The 22637-nt window shown below is 38.8% G+C and overlaps 1 protein-coding gene across 2 annotated transcripts in view; it reads left to right on the top strand.

Moving 5' to 3' along the window:
• Positions 1-22637, top strand: part of LOC124622286 (serine/threonine-protein phosphatase 6 regulatory ankyrin repeat subunit A-like) — a 121749-nt gene that overhangs the window by 90909 nt on the left and 8203 nt on the right. For both annotated transcript variants that reach the window (XM_047147954.1, XM_047147955.1), the window contains exon 4: positions 19664-20029. In XM_047147954.1, coding sequence (XP_047003910.1) covers positions 19664-20029 — 366 coding nt within the window. The remainder of the gene's footprint in view (positions 1-19663; positions 20030-22637) is intronic.

Below are 22637 nucleotides of genomic sequence, written 5' to 3'. Positions count from 1 at the left end.
TGTTAAAACAGTGACAGTGTCTGCACTATATGTAGCTTTCTATTCTTCAAAAACTGTGAACTTTCTGGATAGGCTTTTACTGCTCGTAGATGTTCAACAGTAAACTATCGTTGCATTATGTGGATTTTCACTTGCTAACTAGTAATGAGGCTTATGGGAAGTTAGAACACCATTGCACTAGCAAGTAACTGTGTATTATTGGGGGGTTGTGAAAAGTGAAAGTAAAAGACTGTGAAATGAAACTGTGCATCTGTCGGCTACATCATTTACACTAGACAGTAGTTGCACATCCAACCCCAATTTTTTCAGCCAGTACATAGACACCGAGGACAACAAACGACAAACGAAGAAACAAAGTGGGTGAACCTCTACATAGTGACTGATAGAAGGTTGAGAAGATCAGCCCTGCTCATGGATTTTCGATGAATCTTACAATTTGCAGCACTGTCTCTAGAATAGATCATGGGCCCCCTTGGTGCTGATTTGTGTGGAGGCCTTGAATCTGAGACACAAAAAATTCTGTCACAAGCTAGGCAGCAACTTCCTGGACTTGTGCCATAGGGTTGAGAACTGTAGGGTCCCCCTAAATGGGCCAGGTGTGCACTCTAGATCAAAGGCTGCTGCCCAGACAGCTGACTGCATGTGGGATGTACACAAGGGTGCTTTAGATTGGGTGACTCTCCACCTAATCCAGACAATGACAGCTGTAAGAGACCCAGGAGAATTACTGTAACATCCAAAGGAATGACCATCACCACAGACAGAAGTATTAAAATCCTATTAGTTAGCTGCAGAAGCATTCGCAACAAAGAGCCAGTGTTTGGATCACTCCTGACAAGCAGTGAAGCTAACAAAATGCTAAGTGCAGAAATCTGGTTAAAATTTAGGCATACATTGAAAGGATAGGGAAGTGGAAGTAGTGTAATTGTCGCAGTAGACAGAAAACTCAAATGCACCAAGATAGAAATTGAAGCTGCATACAAGGCTGTTTGGGAAAGACTTCCCATGAAGGGAAGGCATAAAATTGTAATTGGATCCTTCTATCAACCAACAGACTCACCTATGCTGTAATTGAAAACTTGAGAGAGGAACTCTGTTCACTTGCGAGTACTGGAATACTTAGTTTTGTTAGTGGTGGGCATGACAAGACATCCTGTGAAACATTACTAAATGCCTTCTCTGGAAACTACATAGAACAGGGGGTTCAGAAGCCTGCTGATGATGGAAATGTATTACATCTAATGGCAACAAACAGACCTGGCCTCTTTAAGGATGTCCACATCAAAACTGTTATCAGTGACCATGACATGGTTGTGGCAACAATGACTTCTAGAGTACAAAGCCTAACTCAAACAAGGAAAAAGAAATATATTTTCAGTAAATTAGATAAAAAATCAATAGTGTCGTATCTCAGTGAGGAACATGAAACTTGCAACACAGGGCAGGAGCATGTTGAATTATGGCTAAAGTTTGGAAGAACAGTTGACCATGTACTGGATAGACATCTACCCAGTAGAACAGTTTATAATGGGAGGGACCCCTCTATGTATACAGCCACTTTAAAGAAACTTCTAAAGAAACATAGACTACTGCTTGGATAGATGCAAAAACAAAGCATGGACTCTCCCTGTCAGATTCTATTTTGAATTTCTGGCTGAGTTAGTCCCTCTTCTAACTATAATCTATCATAGACCCCCCCTCAAACAGAAAGCCATGTGCAGTTGTTGGAAGAATGCATGCAACAAAGCTGTCTATAAGAAGGGTAGTAGAAGTGAGCCACAAAACTACCATCCAATATCCTTGACACTGATTTGTTGCAGAATTGTAGAATACATTCTGAGATCATTCCTTCCTTCCTTTTATTAGGTGTCTTAGTGATCTCCTCCATGTCAACTAGCAGGAATTCCAAAGACACCACTAATGTGAAAACCAAACTTGCGCTTTTCTCACATGACATACTGAAAGCTTCGAATCAAGGCAGTAAGGTAGATGCAGTACTTCTTGATTTCTGAAAGCATTTGACTCAGTACCTCACCTACACTTACTGTGAAAAGTTTGATCATAAGGGGTACCAAGTTAAATTTGTTGACTGGATTGAGGACTTTTAGGAAGGAAGGATGCAGCTGTTATCTTGGATGGAGAGTCATCATTGGGGGTAGAAGTATCATTATCTATAATGAAGTACTGTCTGAAAGAAACTGCATGAATATTCAGTCAGATCTTGAGTAGATTTCAAAGTGGTGCGAAGATTATCAACTTGCTTTAAATGTCCAAAATTGTAAAATTTTGCACTTCACAAAATGAAAAAATGTAGTACCCTATGCCTATAATATCAGTGAGTCACTATTGTAATCAGCCAACTTGTACAAATACCTGGGTCTAGCACTTTGTAGGGATATGAAATGAAATGATCACATATGCTCAGTTATGGGTAAAGCAGGTGGTAGATTTTGGTTTATTGGTAGAATAGTGGGGAAATGCAATCAGTCTACAAAGGAGATTACTTACAAATCACTTGTGCAACCAGTTCTAGAATACTGCTAAAATGTGTGGAACCGATAGCAAATAGGACTAATAGGGGATATTGAACATATACAGACAACGGCAGCACAAATGGTCAAAGCTTCATTTGACCCATGGAAGGGTGTTACATTGATGCTGAAGAAACTGAACTAGCAGACTCTTGAAGGCAGACATAAACTAACCTGAGGAAGTATATTAACAAAGTTTCAAGAATCAGTTTTAATGATGACTCTAGGACACCCTCTGTATCGCTCATATAGTGATTGTGTGGACAACATTAGATTAATTACAGCATGCACAGATGCATTCAAACAAGTATTCTTCTTGCACTCTATACACGAATGGAATGTGAAGAAACCCTAAAAGATGAATCACCCCTGAAGATAAACACAGTTAAAATGGGTAATTCATTTTTCCTAAGGAGTGTAACAGAGTTTGAGGTCATGAATATAATCTCAAAACTCAAAGTAAAATCATCTAGTGGCTGGGATGACATATCATCCACACTACTTAAAAAATGCAAAAATGAGTTAATAAAACCAATAACACATCTACTTAACAGTTCAACTGGACAGACAGGGGACCTTTCCAGAGCTTTTAAAAATCACTGAGATACAACCAGTGTATAAAAAGGGGGCTATCACAGACAAATAACTACCGGACAATCTCTTTGACTTCAACACTTGGTAAGCTGCTTGAAAGAATAATTCTAGATCAAATGGAATCATTCTTCTGTAAATACAAACTATTAAATAAAACACAACATGGGTTTTGAAAAGGATGCTCTACAATAACAGCATTAGCAACTTTTTTCCGTGAACTACTGAACTGGCTGGATAAAGGAAACAAAGTTATAGGGACTTTCCTAGATCTGTCTAAAGCATTAGATTCTGTGAATCATGCAGTATTGTTATCCAAGTTAGAAAATTATGGGATAAGAGGAGTAGCTCTAAAATTACTAAGTTCTTATCTCTGTGATACAAGTCAGTGCACAAAATTAAATTATAAGAATGAAAGTAAGATCCAAACAGTAAAGTCAGCATATAGAACTCTCAATTGTGGAGTTCCCCAAGGAAGTATACTTGGACCATTCTTGTTTATAGTATATATTAATGACATAACACAGCCACAAAACTCCAAACTAGTGAACTATGCTGATGATACATATTTTATTAGCTGGGGCTGTAGAGCGGGCAGCATTCCAAAGCAACGAAGAGAACTTTGAAATGATCACAGAATATCTAACAGTGAATAAGCTTACACTGAATAAGGACAAGACTGTAGTAATAAAGTTATTGATACATTTTAATAATACTCATACTCAATCACTTTCTACAGTTGAAACATCTGACAAACATAAGTTTTTAGGCCTATTGATTGATGAACATCTCACTTGGAAAGAGCATATCAGCTCCACCTGTAAAAAGGTTTCTAGTAATATTTACTTACTAAAACATGTTGCAAATAAAGTAGCTCCCCTTGTCCTTAAACAAGTGTATTATAGGTTAATACACTCACACCTGCAATATGGGATCGAGGTCTGGGGTGGGGCACCCACTGTCTATATGGATCGCATTTTCAGGCTTCAAAAGAGAGCAGTTAGGATAACTGCTAATATAAGCAAACGCCAGTCCTATAGGGACTATTTCAAAAATTATAAATTACTGACTGTTTACTCATTGTATGTATTTAAGACCATAATGTTTGTAAAATAGAACAAGGATAATAGCATAAAGAACAGTGACACCCATAATTACAATATTCGAGCCAAAAGTGACTATCATAGGATACGGACTAACAAGAAAGCTACAGACCACACTCCATATGTAACTGGGAGACAATTCTATAAGAAGTTGCAAAAAAATAGAAAATAACTCCAAGGCAATCTTTTCAAAGGCAAGTTGAAAAATGTTAATAGAAAAATGTTAATAGAAAGATGTTTATACTCATTAAAAGAATTCTGAGCTGCAGTACTGTTAGTTTATCCTTTTAGATACTGCAGTATATTAGTGGTGGTATTGTTAATATTGGCTAACTGATGTATATAATCGTTATATGTATGGAGTGATATACAATGTGCTACTTGATGTATATATTCATTCTTGGAATGAAATGATATTGATATAATTGTACAAAAAATGACTATGTCCAAGACTGTAAAGTTAACATGGACAAATAAAAATTATTATTGTTATTATTATTAATAATAATAATAATAATAATAATAATAATAATTATTATTATTATTATTATTATTATTATTATAGATAATAATAATATTAATTATAAATAATAAAACTTTCAAAATCATTTGAGATAAAAACTGGGGTTAGACAAGGTGATGGATTATCACCTCTGTTATTTAACTTAGTTCTGGATAGAGTCATGGCAGAATGGGAAAAAGAACTCAAAAAGAAAAGTACTGGAAACCAATATCACTGGGAACCAAAAAAGATGACCTACAAATCCCCTACTTAGCCTACGCAGACGATCTTGCAATAATGGCAGATTCTAGTGAAATGGCAGTCAAACAGATAGAAACCTTAAAAGAGTGTGCAGGAAAAGTTGGCCTACAAATATCTTTTGAGAAAACGGTGTTTACAACAACAAATCTAGAAATTTCTAAGTTACAAACCAAATATGGAGAAATTAAGAGGGTACCATACTTTAAATATTTAGGAGAGATAATTTCTGAAAAATACTCACAACAAGAAAGAATATTAAAAGCTCGTAGGGGTCTAGGGCTGGTCCAAAACATTTACAATAAAAAATGTCTATCTATAAATACAAAAATTAAACATTATAAGTCGGTAATTAAACCAATAATGCTATATGCCAGCGAAACCTTGACACTTAAAAGGAAAACAGATATGGAAAACCTGAAGAAAGAGGAAAGGAAAATCATTAGGAAAATTCTGGGACCAAGATGGACCAAAGAGGGGTATAGATTACAGAAAAATTCTAAAATTGAAGAATATTCTAACATAGAGATAGACATGAGGAAGAGGCGTCTAAAATTCTATGGCCACATAATGAGACTTCCCGATCACAGACTTACAAAAAAAAAATAGTAAGATACGTAGCATCCCTTGTTAATGGAGGAGAATGGATCAAAAATGTAAAGAAAGATCTGGAATTAGCCAGCATTACTACTGAAGACATGAACAAAAGAAACAATTTCAAACTTAAAGTTGACAAATAGGAGGTCAAACCAGAGACAAAAGCGACGAGAACTGGAACAAAATGGAGCGAAGAAAGAAAAGCTGAATTCTCGCAAAGAATGAAGACCTGGTGGGCAAACAAGAAGAATAAGAAGCCCCAGAAGTGAACCATCTTTACTTAGCGTCTTCCATGTTGGGAGCTTTACGACTAATAATAATAATAATAATGATAATGATAATGATAATGATAATGATAATGATAATGATAAAGAAAATAGAAGGAAACAAAACCAAACATTCAACACAAACCAAAAGAAATTTTACCAGACAATAGATAACACACACATTAAAATAGACAATCCACCAAACATAACAGACATGGAACACTTCTGGAGCAACATATGGCCAAACCCGGTACAACATAATAGGCATGCACAGTGGATACAAGCAGAAACAGACACATACAAGATGATACCACAAATTCCTGAAGTGATAATTTTGCAACATGAAGTCACCCAAGCAATTAATTCTACTCACAATTGGAAAGCCCCAGGAAAAGATAAAATAGCAAATTTCTGGCTAAAGAAATTCACCTCAACACATTCACATCTAACTAACCTTTATGCATCTAACTAACCTTTATGCACATCGTTGTCTACCAACCCAAGTCCAACATAGCCCAGCTGTAACCAACACCTTTTCGCCTTTTTTCATTCCAGATCTCCAGTTTCTTTCCGGTTCACCTTTATCTCTCCCCATATATTTTTATTTTCATTTTCATTTCACCTCATGTTACACTTTCCACCTTCTAATACCATGTCACCCTCACAACACCCCCACAATGACCCCATTAAGTTTTATTTACATTCCCTCCGCAAACATGCCTTCGCCCTAGCCAGATTACGCTCGCATATTTTATTTTCTCAGGCTTGTCTGACATTTGGCATTACCCCCAAAGGCCTCACACTTAAAGTTCCCATCTCTGGCTGCAACCCTTCTTTCCATCAGTCCCTATACCAGTTCCAAACTGAACAATCCACTGCCCTCACCCACCTAATCCTTCACCTACACATCAACTCAGCCAATGAACACACCCGTCAACTCCTATCCTTAATAAAAGTCCTTAATCTTTCCTCTCCCACATCCACACCGGCTGTTCAGAGCATCCTCCTACAGGCCAACCGTAAATTAGAACAGCACCCACCCTCCACCTCAAAAAACTATCCAATCTCCTGGTTTCCCACCTCCCGAAAGGCAACTCACTCACCCTTCACAACCTTTCCAGCAAACCTCAACCTCCTCTCATTGCACGCAAACCCAGTCTCTCCCATCTACTCAATCTCCCACTTCCAGCTCCACTCCCTCCAAAACATCAAAATTCCGATCAACACAATCTGGAACCACAACACCCTAATTCAGTAGTTAACCTTTCCTCCAAACCTCTCTCCCAATCCGAAACCTCTGTCCTATCCAAAGGCCTCACCTTCAGCCCCACTCCCAGATTCAACCAAACAGCCCTCGTCAAAGATTTACTGTCCTACACTCGTACTCTCTGCTGGAAGTATCACTTTGCCACGAAGAAAAATGATCCTAATCCTACTCCTAATGATCCGACTCCTCAAGACACCATCCAAATTGAACCCTGCCTGGAACAGTTCCGTCCTCCGTCACAGCGGGACCCACCTCCTCTTCCTCAAAATCACCCTCTCCAAACCTTCCAGGAATTTCTGACTTCCAGCCTTGCATCTCAATCCTTCTTAAAAAACCTTAATCCTACACCCAACATCACCACTGCTGAAGCCCAGGCTATCCGTGATCTGAAGGCTGACCGATCCATCGTCATTCTTCCGGCGGACAAGGGCTCCATGACCGTGGTACTTGATCGTCGGGAGTATGTGGCTGAGGGACTGCGTCAGCTTTCAGACAACACCACATACAAAGTTTGCCAAGGTAACCCCATTCCCGATGTCCAGGCGGAGCTTCAAGGAATCCTCAGAACCTTAGGCCCCCTGCAAAACCTTTCACCTGACTCCATCAACCTCCTGTCCCCACCGACACCCCGCACCCCTACCTTCTACCTTCTTCCTAAAATCCACAAACCCAATCATCCTGGCCGCCCCATTGTAGCTGGTTACCAAGCCCCCACAGAACGTATCTCTGCCTACGTAGATCAACACCTTCAACCCATTACATGCAATCTCCCATCCTTCATCAAGGACACCAACCACTTCCTTGAACGCCTGGAATCCTTACCCAATCTGTTACCCCCGGAAACCATCCTTGTAACCATTGATGCCACATCCTTATACACAAATATTCCGCACGTCCAGGGCCTCGCTGCGATGGAGCATTTCCTTTCACGCCGATCACCTGCCACCCTACCTAAAACCTCTTTCCTCATCACCTTAGCCAGCTTCGTCCTGACCCACAACTTCTTCACTTTTGAGGGCCACACATACCAACAATTAAAGGGAACAGCCATGGGCACCAGGATGGCCCCCTCGTACGCCAACCTATTCATGGGTCGCTTAGAGGAAGCCTTCTTGGTTACCCAAGTCTGCCAACCCAAAGTTTGGTACAGATTTATTGATGACATCTTCATGATCTGGACTCACAGTGAAGAAGAACTCCAGAATTTCCTCTCCAACCTCAACTCCTTTGGTTCCATCAGTTTCACCTGGTCCTATTCCAAATCCCATGCCACTTTCCTTGACGTTGACCTCCACCTGTCCAATGGCCAACTTCACACGTCCGTCCACATCAAACCCACCAACAAGCAACAGTACCTCCATTATGACAGCTGCCACCCATTCCACATCAAACGGTCCCTTCCCTACAGCCTAGGTCTTCATGGCAAACGAATCTGCTCCAGTCCGGAATCCCTGAATCATTACACCAACAACCTGAAAACAGCTTTCGCATCCCGCAACTACCCTCCCGATCTGGTACAGAAGCAAATAACCAGAGCCACTTACTCGTCCCCTCAAACCCAGAATCCCCCACAGAAGAACCACAAAAGTGCCCCACTTGTGACAGGATACTTTCCGGGACTGAACCAGACTCTGAATGTGGCTCTCCAGCAGGGATACGACTTCCTCAAATCCTGCCCTGAAATGAGATCCATCCTTCATGAAATCCTCCCCACTCCGCCAAGAGTGTCTTTCCGCCGTCCACCTAACCTTCGTAACCTGTTAGTTCATCCCTATGAAATCCCCAAACCACCTTTCCTACCCTCTGGCTCCTATCCTTGTAACCGCCCCTGATGCAAAACCTGTCCCATGCACCCTCCCACCACCACCTACTCCAGTCCTGTAACCCGGAAGGTGTACACGATCAGAGGCAGAGCCACATGTGAAAGCACCCACGTGATTTACCAACTGACCTGCCTACACTGTGATGCATTCTATGTGGGAATGACCAGCAACAAACTGTCCATTCGCATGAATGGACACAGGCAGACAGTGTTTGTTGGTAATGAGGATCACCCTGTGGCTAAACATGCTTTGGTGCACAGCCAGCATGTCTTGGCACAGTGTTACACTGTCCGGGTTATCTGGATACTTCCCACCAACACCAACCTATCCGAACTCCGGAGATGGGAACTTGCCCTTCAGTATATCCTCTCTTCTCGTCATCCGCCAGGCCTCAATCTCCGCTAATTTCAAGTTGCCGCCACTCATACCTCACCTGTCTTTCAACAACGTCTTTGCCTCTACACTTCTGCCTCGACTGACATTTCTGCCCAAACTCTTTGTCTTTAAATATGTCTGCTTGTGTCTGTATGTGTGGATGGATATGTGCGTGTGTGCGAGTGTATGCCTGTCCTTTTTTCCCCCTAAGGTAAGTCTTTCCGCTCCCGGGATTGGAATGACTCCTTACCCTCTCCCTTAAAACCCACTTCCTTTCGTCTTTCCCTCTCCTTCCCTCTTTCCTGATGAGGCAACAGTTTGTTGCGAAAGCTTGAATTTTGTGTGTATGTTTGTGTTTGTTTGTGTGTCTATCGACCTGCCAGCGCTTTTGTTCGGTAAGTCACCTCATCTTTGTTTTTTTATATATAAATTATTTAACAGTTACATTGCAGACCCATACACATTCCCTGATACACTTACACATGGAATAACTTATCTGAAACCTAAAGATCAAGCAGACACAGCAAACCCAGCTAAAAATCACCCTATAACATGCCTACCAACAATATACAAAATATTAACTTCAGTCATTACACAGAAATTAATGACACATACAACACAGAACAAAATTATAAATGAAGAACAAAAAGGCTGTTGCAAAGGAGCATGAGGATGTAAAGAGCAACTGATAATAGATGCAGAGGTGACATATCAAGCTAACACTAAACAAAGGCCGCTGCACTACGCATACATTGATTACCAAAAAGCTTTTGATAGTGTACCCCACTCATGGCTACAACAAATATTGGAAATATACAAAGTAGATCCTAAATTGATACAGTTCCTAAACACAGTAATGAAAAATTGGAAAACCACACATAATATCCAAACAAATTCAAATAATATTACATCACAGCCAATACAGATTAAGCGTGGAATATATCAAGGAGACTCATTAAGTCCTTTCTGGTTCTGCCTTGCTCTGAACCCACTATCCAACATGCTAAATAATACAAATTATGGATACAATATTACTGGAACATACCCACACAAAATCACACATCTGCTATACATGGATGATCTAAAACTACTGGCAGCAACCAATCAACAACTCAACCAATTACTAAAGATAACAGAAGTATTCAGCAATGACATAAATATGGCTTTTGGAACAGACAAATGTAAGAAAAATAGCATAGTCAGGGGAAAACACACTAAACAAGAAGATTACATATTGGATAACCATAGCGACTGCATAGAAGCGATGGAAAAAACAGATGCCTATAAATATCTAGGATACAGACAAAAAATAGGAATAGATAATACAAACTGCCAAACACCCATCCAGACTCTGTTTTACGCAACCAGAAACATTACCAACACATTCAACACCTCCGACACGAGAGGAAATCACAAACATAATCAAAAATCTCAAAAACAGGAAAGCATGTGGAGAAGACACAATTACAGCAGAAATGCTCAAGCTTGGGGGAGAAACATCAGTAGATGCACTACACAAAGAACTTGAACAAGTATGGGAAACCAAGAAAATCCCAAGTCACTGGAAAACTGCCCTATTTCACCCTTTGTTTAAAAAAGGTGACAAAAGGGATGTTAACAACTATCGTGGAATATCGCTTCTCCCAGTCCCATACAAAATTCTATCAAAAGCCCTGCTCAATCGTGTATCACCAATTATAGAGGGAAAACTTGGAGAATATCAAGCTGGCTTCAGACCAGGAAGATCCTGCGCCGAATAAATTTTTAACCTCAAAACAACAATGAACTATTTATTTACAAGGAGCAAGAAATATTTCATAACATTCATTGATTTCAAAAAAGCTTAAGACTCAATCGATAGGGACCCACTCATCAAAACACTTTGAGAATATGAAATAGATGAAATAACAATCACCATAATCAAAGAAACATTAACAAATACAACATCAAAAGTAAAATTCCAAGGAGAAATTTCACGCCATTTCGAGGTCAAAACCGGCGTCAGACAAGGAGATGCGCTGTCCCCTGTACTCTTCAACTATGTTCTGGATAAAGTCATAGCAGAATGGAGAAAACTCGCGCAAAAACATGGAGTTGAGAAAGTGCAAATTGGAGGGAAGTGCTACAAAGCCATTGAAACCAACTGTTTTGCCTTCGCTGATGATCTCGCCTGTTTAGCTTACACACAAAAAGACACAATAAAACAAATAGAATTACTTAAAGAAACTGCTGAAAAAGCAGGCTTGCAAATTTCATTAGAAAAGACAGAAATCATTACAAATATCAAAAATCCGCCAAAGAAAATAACTACGAAATACGGGAAAATACAGGTATCTAAACATTTTAAATATCTTGGAGAACTAATTCAGCCTGTGGCGAAAGGTCATCCAGCCTGCAGGGCTAGAATACAAAAACTAGAGACAGCAACTCACTACTGCAGACAAATGTATTCAAAAAAATGTATATCCAAAAACATTAAACTCGGACACTACCAGACTGTCATTAGACTGCAGATACTATATGCATCAGAAACACTGGCAACATCAACAGATACAAAGAAAGTAAATTGGAAAAAGAAAACACTACATGGCAAGCACCCGTATCATCTAACACAGCCACACATCGATCAAGACGCATCCAACACATGGCTAAGAAGAGGCAATATATACAGTGAGACAGAAGGATTCATGATTGCAATACAGGATCAAACAATAAACACCAGATATTACAGCAAGCATATTATTAAAGATCCCAATACCACAACAGATAAATGCAGACTTTGCAAACAACAAATGGAAACAGTAGATCACATCACAAGCGGATGTACAATACTAGCAAATACAGAATACCCCAGAAGACATGACAACGTCGCAAAAATAATACATCAACAGCTTGCCTTACAACATAAACTTTTAAAACAACACGTTCCTACATACAAGTATACACCACAAAATGTACTGGAGAATGATGAATACAAATTATACTGGAACAGAACCATTATAACAGATAAAACAACGCCACATAACAAACCTGACATCATACTCACCAATAAAAAGAAGAAATTAACACAACTAATTGAAATATCCATACCCAATACAGCAAATATACAGAAGAAAACAGGAGAAAAAATTGAAAAATACATCCAACTGGCTGAGGAAGTCAAGGACATGTGGCATCAGGATAAAGTTGACATTATACCAATTATACTTTCAACTACAGGAGTCATACCACGCAATATCCACCAGTACATCAATGCAATACAGCTACATCCAAACTTATATATACAACTTCAGAAAACCGTAATTATTGATACATGTTCAATTACCCGAAAGTTCCTAAACGCAATGTAACATATACCGTACAGCTAAAAGGAAGTGACGCTTGATCAAGGTCCGCGTCACTTTCATTCCGAACCAGACCTAAGGTCTGAGAAAGGAAAGATGATAATAATAATAATAATAAATTCCGTGGAGGCCCGGGAAAAGAATAGGCCTCCGGTATGTTCTACCAGTCGTAAAAGGCGACGAAAAGAAGACGAAAAGAACAAACCACTAATAGGGCTAACCCCCCTTTTACTGTGATTACTTGGTTCAGGACAGAACTAAAGAAGCCTCGGACAAGCGCCGTCATGGTCGGGGACGACACTTGAACCCTATGCCCGCCCACAATGGTAACGACACTGCTAGCCAACTGGGAAATGATTTAAATCCAAATAGAGGTGTTTTGCAGGATATGCTTCCTGCAACCACCCTAGAAGGAAAACAAAGACAGAGGATGAGATGGTCAGATGAAGTTAATCGACACCTCATGTTCTGTTATTACCAAGCAACAAACCTAGGAACCAACACAACTGGATACATATCACAAGTATACACAACATTTATTACCAGATACCCGGAATTAAAATTTTTAACAGAACAACAATTAGCTGATCAGATCCGTGTAATAATAAAAAATAACAGGATACCCCAGTCAGAATTAGAAAACATCAAAAAACAAGTACAACAAATACTGGAACAAAATAATGTGCAATCAGAAGAAGAAGAAAATACAGTAATGGACTTAAACATCCCAGAGCAAACAAACAAAGACCAACACGCATCAATTAAACAATCAGAGGAAAACGAAATCTTAAGACAGTCACCAGAACAAGCACAAATAGAACACGAAGAGACAAAGATGTTAGATATAGAAGAAAAATTTCAGCTGACATATATAGAATACAAAGACACAAATACAGACATCAGACCATTCTTGCATAGACCGCCAAATAACCCACAAGTCGAAACAACAATAAAAACTATCAACACAATCATACACAACAAAATAAATGAAAATACAACTATGGAAGAGTTACAACTACTGGTTTATATAGGAGCACTCACTATACTAAATATACACACTAGGCAGAGATCAGAACAAACCAACACACAGAAGAAACCCACAAAACCAGCATGGCAATACAGGCTACAGATCAGAATAGAAAAACTGAGAAAAGACATCGGACAGCTAACACAATTTATAAGAAATGAAATATCAGACATAAAACGAAAAAGGTTACGTAAAATCTCACAACAAGAAGCAATAGAGCAATTAGATGAAAAGAAGCAGAAATTACAAACATTGGCCAAACGACGTAGAAGATATAAAAAAAGTGAAAATAGAAGGAAACAAAACCAAACCTTCAACACAAACAAAAAGAGATTTTACCAAACAATAGATAACACACACATTAAAATACAATCCACCAAACATAAGACATGGAACACTTCTGGAGCAACATATGGTCAAACCCAGTACAACATAACAGGCATGCATGGTGGATACAAGCAGAAACAGACACATACAAGATGATACCACAAATGCCTCAAGTGATAATTTTGCAACATGAAGTCACCCGAGCAATTAATTCTACACACAATTGGAAAGCCCCTGGAAATGATAAAATAGCAAATTACTGGCTAAAGAAATTCACCTCAACACATTCACATCTAACTAAATTATTTAACATATGGTTATAATAGAGGGAAACATTCCACGTAGGAAATATATATCTAAAAACAAAGATGATGTGACTTACCAAATGAAAGTGCTGGCAGGTCGACAGACACACAAACAAACACAAACATACACACAAAATTCAAGCTTTTGCAACAAACTGTTGCCTCATCAGGAAAGAGGGAAGGAGAGGGAAAGACGAAAGGAAGTGGGTTTTAAGTGAGAGGGTAAGGAGTCATTCCAATCCCGGGAGCGGAAAGACTTACCTTAGGGGGAAAAAAGGACAGGTATACACTCGCACACACGCACATATCCATCCACACATACAGACACAAGCCCTCTCTCTTAAAACCCACTTCCTTTCGTCTTCCCCTCTCCTTCCCTCTTTCCTGATGAGGCAACAGTTTGTTGCGAAAGCTTGAATTTTGTGTGTGTGTTTGTGTTTGTTTGTGTGTCTATCGACCTGCCAGCGCTTTTGTTCGGTAAGTCACCTCATCTTTGTTTTTATATATAATTTTTCCCACGTGGAATGTTTCCTTCCATTATATTGACTACATTATGGACAGGTAGACAATTTAAGAAAATTCTTTCTACAACGAGCAGAAACTAGCAAAATATACAAAGCAATCACTCATATAAATACATCGGCTACACCACTGCAATTTCATAACCACCTTTACAACCCTTTAGATCACGTAACATCAACAGATACGAAGAAAGTAAATTGGAAAAAGAAAACACTACATGGCAAGCACCCGTATCATCTAACACAGCCACACATCGATCAAGACGCATCCAACACATGGCTAAGAAAAGGCAATATATACAGTGAGACAGAAGGATTCATGATTGCAATACAGGATCAAACAATAAACACCAGATACTACAGCAAGCATATTATTAAAGATCCCAATACCACAACAGATAAATGCAGACTTTGCAAACAACAAATAGAAACAGTAGATCACATCACAAGTGGATGTACAATACTAGCAAATACAGAATACCCCAGAAGACATGACAATGTAGCAAAAATAATACATCAACAGCTTGCCTTACAACATAAACTTATAAAACAACACATTCCCACATACAAGTATGCACCACAAAATGTACTGGAGAATGATGAATACAAATTATACTGGAACAGAACCATTACAACAGATAAAACAACACCACATAACAAACCTGACATCATACTCACCAATAAAAAGAAGAAATTAACGCAACTAATCGAAATATCCATACCCAATACAACAAATATACAAAAGAAAACAGGAGAAAAAATTGAAAAATACATCCAACTGGCTGAGGAAGTCAAGGACATGTGGCATCAGAATAAAGTTGACATTATACCAATTATACTATCAACTACAGGAGTCATACCACACAATATCCACCAGTACATCAGTGCAATACAGCTACATCCAAACTTATATATACAACTACAGAAATCCGTAATTATTGATACATGTTCAATTACCCGAAAGTTCCTAAATGCAATATAACATATACCGTACAGTTAAAAGGAAGTGACGCTTGATCAAGGTCCGCGTCACGATCCATTTTTAACCAGACTTAATGTCTGAGAAAGTAAAGAAATAATAATAATAACTGGTACAAAGGGACATAGCCTGCTGTTGTGCAGTTTTTAGTGGTTTGTCAAAGTGGATGTTGAAGTCTCATATCTTGATGTTTTTGAAATATCATCCTGAAATGTAATTTTAGAAATGATAGTGCCAAATTATTTGAGACATCCAACAGTTAAAATTAAATGGTTCCTCCCCACTGTATTCACACACAGAAAATTTTGATGGCCAGTTCTGATGATACAATACACATTTTTTATAGATAGATGAATCACATTTCTTCCATAAGCATGTCCACAATACAATAACTTGGCTTTAATTCAGTGACACTCTGTTTTTTGGATATTTCAATAAAAACTTGATGCAGTAGCAATATATCATCATAATATACAGTGCATGTTGTTGTCGTTTAGACATTTGACAACATAATTAAATTGTCCAGTAAGTAGGTTTCATGGCACAGTCACATTTCTATTTTGTAAGATTACTATTGCATCTGTGATTTTAAGATACACAGATATTATTCCACCAGAACAGATTTCAGAGCTATAATTCCACTCTAACCAACATAGTTGTTACTTCTGAGCTTTCAGATTGCAGACTTTTAGATACATGGATGTTAACAATATGACTGGAGCCCTCAGACTATTTCTTACTGACCAAAATAACTGTTCTGTGAACTAATGCGACCAGCGGACTTTAACACAGACCGACACAATTGTGTTATACGATTGATTTCCAGTCGCATACTCAAGATTCTGGAGTGAGGTGGGCTATTTAAAGATAGGCATATGGATATTTATTAGTCTCAGAAACTACATAATGTGTTGAAGATTGGCTTAGTTAGATTTTGCTATTTTAGATGCACTATGACTGAACTGAAAAATGTTGAAGGTTAGTAAGTTATAAAAGTATGTAGAAATCTTATGCTTCCACCTTGGGAATACCCTGATTGCAAGTATGGAATCCATCTTTAAATTTATTTTTTGTGATATCAAATTATCAAAGTCATTGATTACTGATCTATTTAATTAGTGAGGTATGTAATCTAGATCAGAAAAAATATAGTGACAAAAATATGATGTCAAAGTTTATAATCCAACAATCACAGAGGTAAAATTGGCACTTGAAACTATACAACATGTGAACTGCAATTTTAATTATCTTGGAAGTTAATTAGTGTCATAATTTAAAGTATGTTCTCAGAAAGAGTGGAATGACTGCTTTTGAATGAATGGTAAAAATACTTCTTATTCTGTCAATTTGCTCAAAATGTGTTCCTCATTATATATTGTAGTAAAACTCTGTTAGCTACAACTTCCAATTAACTGAGCTTCTAGTAAAATTAACTGCATAACTGAATTCAGCAAGTTCAATATAACCATCTGAATAAAAAATTTAAATGGAACATCAACTAAATAACACTTTCAGAAATGTTCATGTACAACTATATTAAAATGAGTACTAAGATCAGGGAAAATATTGGTCATTTGTGGAAGTAAAAGTATTAACAGTTGAAGGATACCAACTAGTTGTGTCTCGAGATATTGAATGAAATGCATTTGACTGATTCGAGAGCACTGCGTGAAGCTTTCAGTGACACTTTATGAGAATATTGTCAAAACATCTTCCACAAAGCCTAAAGAAATTCTGTTCATGTGTGAAAGCTGTTAGTGGCACCAAAGCAGGTGTCCAGGCACTTTCGGGTGAGACAGGAAATGAAACTGAAGGTAGCAAAGCAATAGCATAAATGCTGACCTGTTTTCCAACATTCCTTTACAGAGGTACATGTGGGAATATTGCCCAGATTTAATTCTTGTGTCACTGAAAAGATACGTAAAATATAGATTACTGTCAGTGGCTTTGAGAAACAGCTGAAATCATTAAAACTGAACAACGCCCCAGGGCTTGATGTAATATGTACTAGATTCTACAGTGAACTCAAGCTGACTCAGCCTTTCTTTAAATTATAATCTATCATGCTGGAGGTGACAGGGGTAAATACAGGGAGCAAACAGCTATTTATAGTTTGTACAGAAACCCAATGGCAGTTATAATAGTTGAAGGGCACAAAAAAGAAGCAGTGGTTGGGAAGGGAGTGAGACAAGGTTGTAGCCTATCTCTGATGTTATTTAATCTGTACTCTGAGCAAGCAGTAAGCAAATAAAAGAAAAATTTGCCATAGGAATTAAAATCCAGGGAGAAGGAATAAAAACCTTGAAGTTTGCCGATGACATTGTAATTCTGTCAGAGAGAGCAACAGACTTGGAAGAGCAGTTGAATGGAATGGACTGTGTCTTGAAAGAAGGATATAAATGAACATCAACAAAAGCAAAACAAGGATGCCGAAGGAATTAGAGTAGGAAATGACACTTTAAGTAATAGATGAGTTTTGCTATCTGGGCAGCAAAATAAATGATGATTGTCAAAGTAGAGACAATATAAAATGTAGACTGATGATAACAAGAAAAGCATTTCTGAAGAAGAGAAATTTATTAACATCGAGTATAGATTTGTGTCAGTAAGTCTTTCTTGGAAGTTATTTGTATGGAGTGTAGCCACATATGCAAGTGAAAGATGGGTGATAAACAGTTTGGACAAGAAGAGAATGGAAGCTTTGAAATGTGGTGCTGCAGAAGAATGCTGAAGATTAGATGGGTAGCTCACGTAACTAATGAGGACATACTGAATAGAATTGGGGAAAAAGAGTAATTTGTGGTGGCACAACTTGACTAGAAGAAGGGATCTGTTGATAGGACATGTTCCGAGGCATCAAGCAATCACCAATTTAGTATTGGAGGGAAGCGTGGATGCTAAAAATTGTAGAGGGAAACCAAGAGATGAATTCACTAAGCAGATTCAGAAGGATGTAAGTTGCAGTAGTTACTTGGAGATGAAGAGGCTTGCACAGGATAGAGTAGCATGGAGAGCTGCATCAAACTAGTCTTTGGACTACAACAGTAACAGGGCTCTCAGAACAGAAAATCATCCCAGTAGCTGGGAGAAAGCACAGGTCACGCCCTTCTATAAGAAAGGTAGCAAAAATGACCTATAAAACTACCATCCAGTGTCCTTAAAACTCATTTGTTGTAGAGAATTAGAACATATTCTGAGCTCAAATGTAATGAGGTATCTTGAACAGAAAGACCTCCAATGTGACAACTAATATGGACTCCAAAAATATAGATCATGTGGAATTCAACTATCACTTTCCTCACATGACATACTGAAAGCCATAAATCAAGACATCAAGTAGATGCAGTATTCCTCAATTTCCTAAAAAACACTTGTCTCAGCAAGACATCATTGCTTATTATCAAAATTATAATCATATGTGGTATCAGTCAATATTTTTGACTTGAGTGAAGATTTTTTGGTAGGGAGGACACAGTAAGTTATCTCTGATGAAGAGTCATTAGCAGATCTAGAATTACATGCTGACTGAATGGAGTCAGTCAACTATAGCACCATTATTTATGATGCATCAAGATGCTCACTGTTTCTGATAGTAATACTTGTCTTATTGTGTTAAACTTCTAACATAATATTATACACCTTAATGAGTAGTTTGACATTGTTGCCTCCACACTGCAACTGGTATGTTACCAAGATAACATTTTAGTAATATAGATTCTTCTGGAGCCTTATGATACTCTTCTTTTGTTAAAGAATGTGCAAGCAATATTCCCTCACAACCGAAATACTTCACAAAAATGAAATAAATTCTGTATGAGATAAGTAATACATAGACTTTCATTTGCAGGGCTGCACACCGTGATCTAGATGTGGACAGACATTTAACACGTGGGCGAACAGCGCGTGAGGCGCTGCAAGCGGAGCTGCCAGATGTGTGTCTGAGACTGATCACTCATGGTAAAAACTTTCCTGCCAGCAAGAAGCGTCTTCTTGAGGCAGTGGATCTGGGTGACTTTTCCCTTTATCAGCGACTGCTAAGGCGAGAAGCTGCGAAAGATGGGTTTGATGCTGATTTCTGGTTCGAGAAGCCATATAATACTAGACTTCTTGAACGAGCCTGTGGCCTCAGAGACTCAAAACTTGCTGCAGAATTTGTCAGAGTCACTCTTGATGCTGGTGCACATCCATCTTCTGTTAATCTCTGTAGCAGAAGGTAAGAAAATTAATAATAAAACAACTAGATAATGATAGAGTACAGCAACATAGCCTGAAACTATAGGTTGGAGATAATGACTGAAGGAAAACTTGAAAGTAACACATGTAGTTATTACTTGGATTTATCTTTGCACAGTGAAAATTACCCATCCTGGTACTCTGGTAGTGAGATGACAGTTTTTTCCACTTTTCTCCCCCCCACCCCCCTCCCCACGCCTCTCCCCTCTCTGCCACAGCTCATGATATTTTCTGCCTTGTGTGTTTCCACAGATTCTTTAATAATGGAGTGCCAAAAAGATGTTTCTGTGACCAAAATTGTTTTATCCTACTCCATTGAATGTATTATTTAATAGAATGGATAAAAAAATCTACTCACCAAGTGGTGCCACAACACACACATAAGACTGTTGTGATTGGCAAGCTTTCGGAGCCAGTGGCTACTTCAGGCAGAAGGGTTGAAGGGGGAGGATGGAGGGTGAATGAAAAGGGCTGGAGAGGTCTAGGAAAAAGGGCAGATTTCTGCAAAGTCACCCAGAAGACTGTTTCCTTTCCTTCTCATCCCATACAGTAAATCTCCCCAAACCCATGGCTCTGGGTGACTTTCCCGAAATCTGCCCCTTTTCTTAGACCTCACTAGTCCTTTTCCTTCCACCCTTCTGCCTGAAGGAGGGGCCACTGGCTCTGAAAGCTTGCCAATTACAACAGTCTTTTATGTGTGTGCTCTGCTGCTGCTAGGTGAGATAATTTTTTTATCTATCCAATTAAATAATTTGAATATAATAGAGGGAAACATTCCACAAGGGAAAAATATATCTAAAAACAAAGATGCTGTAACTTACCAAACGAAAGCGTTGGTATGTTGATAGACAATACACACACACACACACATACACACACACACACACACACAAATTTCAAGCTTTCGCAACCCAAGGTTGCTTCATCAGGAAAGAGGGAAGAAGAGGGAAAGATGAAAGGATGTGGGTTTTAAGGCAGAGGGTAAGGAGTCATTCCAATCCCGGGAGCAGAAAGACTTACCTGTGTGTGTGTGTGTGTGTGTGTGTGTGTGTGTGTGTGTGTGTGTGTGTGTGTGTGTACACCTGTCCTTTTTTCCCCCTAAGGTAAGTCGTTCCACTCCCGGGATTGGAATGACTCCTTACCCTCTCCCTTAAAACCGACATCCTTTCGTCTTTCCCTCTCCTTCCCTCTTTCTTGATCAAGCACACTTGGGTTGCGAAAGATTGAAATTTTTGTGTGTGTTTATTGTCTCTATCAACATACCAACACTTTCGTTTGGTAAGTTACAGCATCTTTGTTTTTACGTATAATTAAATAATTTCATCAATAATTGATTGTTTTTGTTGTTCCATTGAATGTGTGGTGCAGACACAATGTCTGGCAATAGCAGATGTGCTCAGTTGTGAAAGGCGAGTGGAATATTGATGTTTAGTGCAGTGCTCTTCCGCAGTGCACACAGTCTGACCTATATCAGCTGTATCACACTGGTAGGATATTTTGTAAACTCCAGCCTTCTGCAGTAACAAATTTTCGTTAACTGAACCCAGCAAGTCAACAATACTAGATTGTGGGTGGAGAACCGCTTTAATGTCAAAATTACAGAGGATTACTGGTACTTTAAATGAAATATTGTCAACAAAGCGAAGAAAAACTAGAGATTTAGCTGGGATGCTTCTCTTCTTATCCACTTCCTGGCTCTCAGTTGTAACTGATAATGCCCTGTTAATGTGTGGGGTAGAATATCCTTTTGACTTCACCACTCCATGGCACTGCGATCAGTCTGCTCAAAATATTAAAGTTCGTTTAGTAAGTTTCATGTGGACATCATTGCTTTGTTTTGGCATGCTCATTCCTCAACCTGTTTCCTGTTACCACTTTCGCTGCGGCATCGGTGCAGGTGCGCAACTCTCCAGTGTGGCTCACAACTTGCGAGTGCGTGCTGGTAACACTCCGAAATGGCAGGTACTGCTCGTAACCGACGCTCCTAAGCACGCCTGAGCTACAGGATGATGTCAAGACCTTGTAAGATCTGTAGGATCATGTTCTATACCGACTTATGGTGACACCTTAGATCAATTACTTCAAATAAGCTTCGACTGTATTGTCACGTATTGAAGTCTGTTTGCTGTCTGACACCTATAGGGGTCACACAGGCATCATTCAAATGTTCATTAGCCGCCATTACGAACAATATACGTTCGATAACTGACCACACAAAACAAAAGTTTACACGCTATGATGCTACCTTAGACACTGCAACTAGACTGAGTAATCCGATGGTGAGCGTGGACGCTTATAAGCATCAGCCGCACTGGCGCATGGCTTGTTGTGATGCTTAAAAGCGTCAGCTGCAGCGAAAGTGTTAAACTATGAATATTTTGAACAGACTGATGGCACCACCATGGATAGCTCTCCATCTCCCCTGATTACCAATCTTTTTATGGAGGATTTTGAGGAGAGAGCACATGAATCATCAACCCATAAATGAACTGTATTTTTATACAGTTTTATACTTTTGGTTTTTATACTTTTATTGTGTGGTCTCTTGGAGAGAAATAAATTAAGGAGTTTTTACATCACCTCAGCTC

This window comes from Schistocerca americana, chromosome 7 (assembly GCF_021461395.2).
Source record: "Schistocerca americana isolate TAMUIC-IGC-003095 chromosome 7, iqSchAmer2.1, whole genome shotgun sequence".
NCBI lineage: Eukaryota > Metazoa > Arthropoda > Insecta > Orthoptera > Acrididae > Schistocerca > Schistocerca americana.
This window is presented reverse-complemented; position numbering and strand designations above follow the sequence as displayed.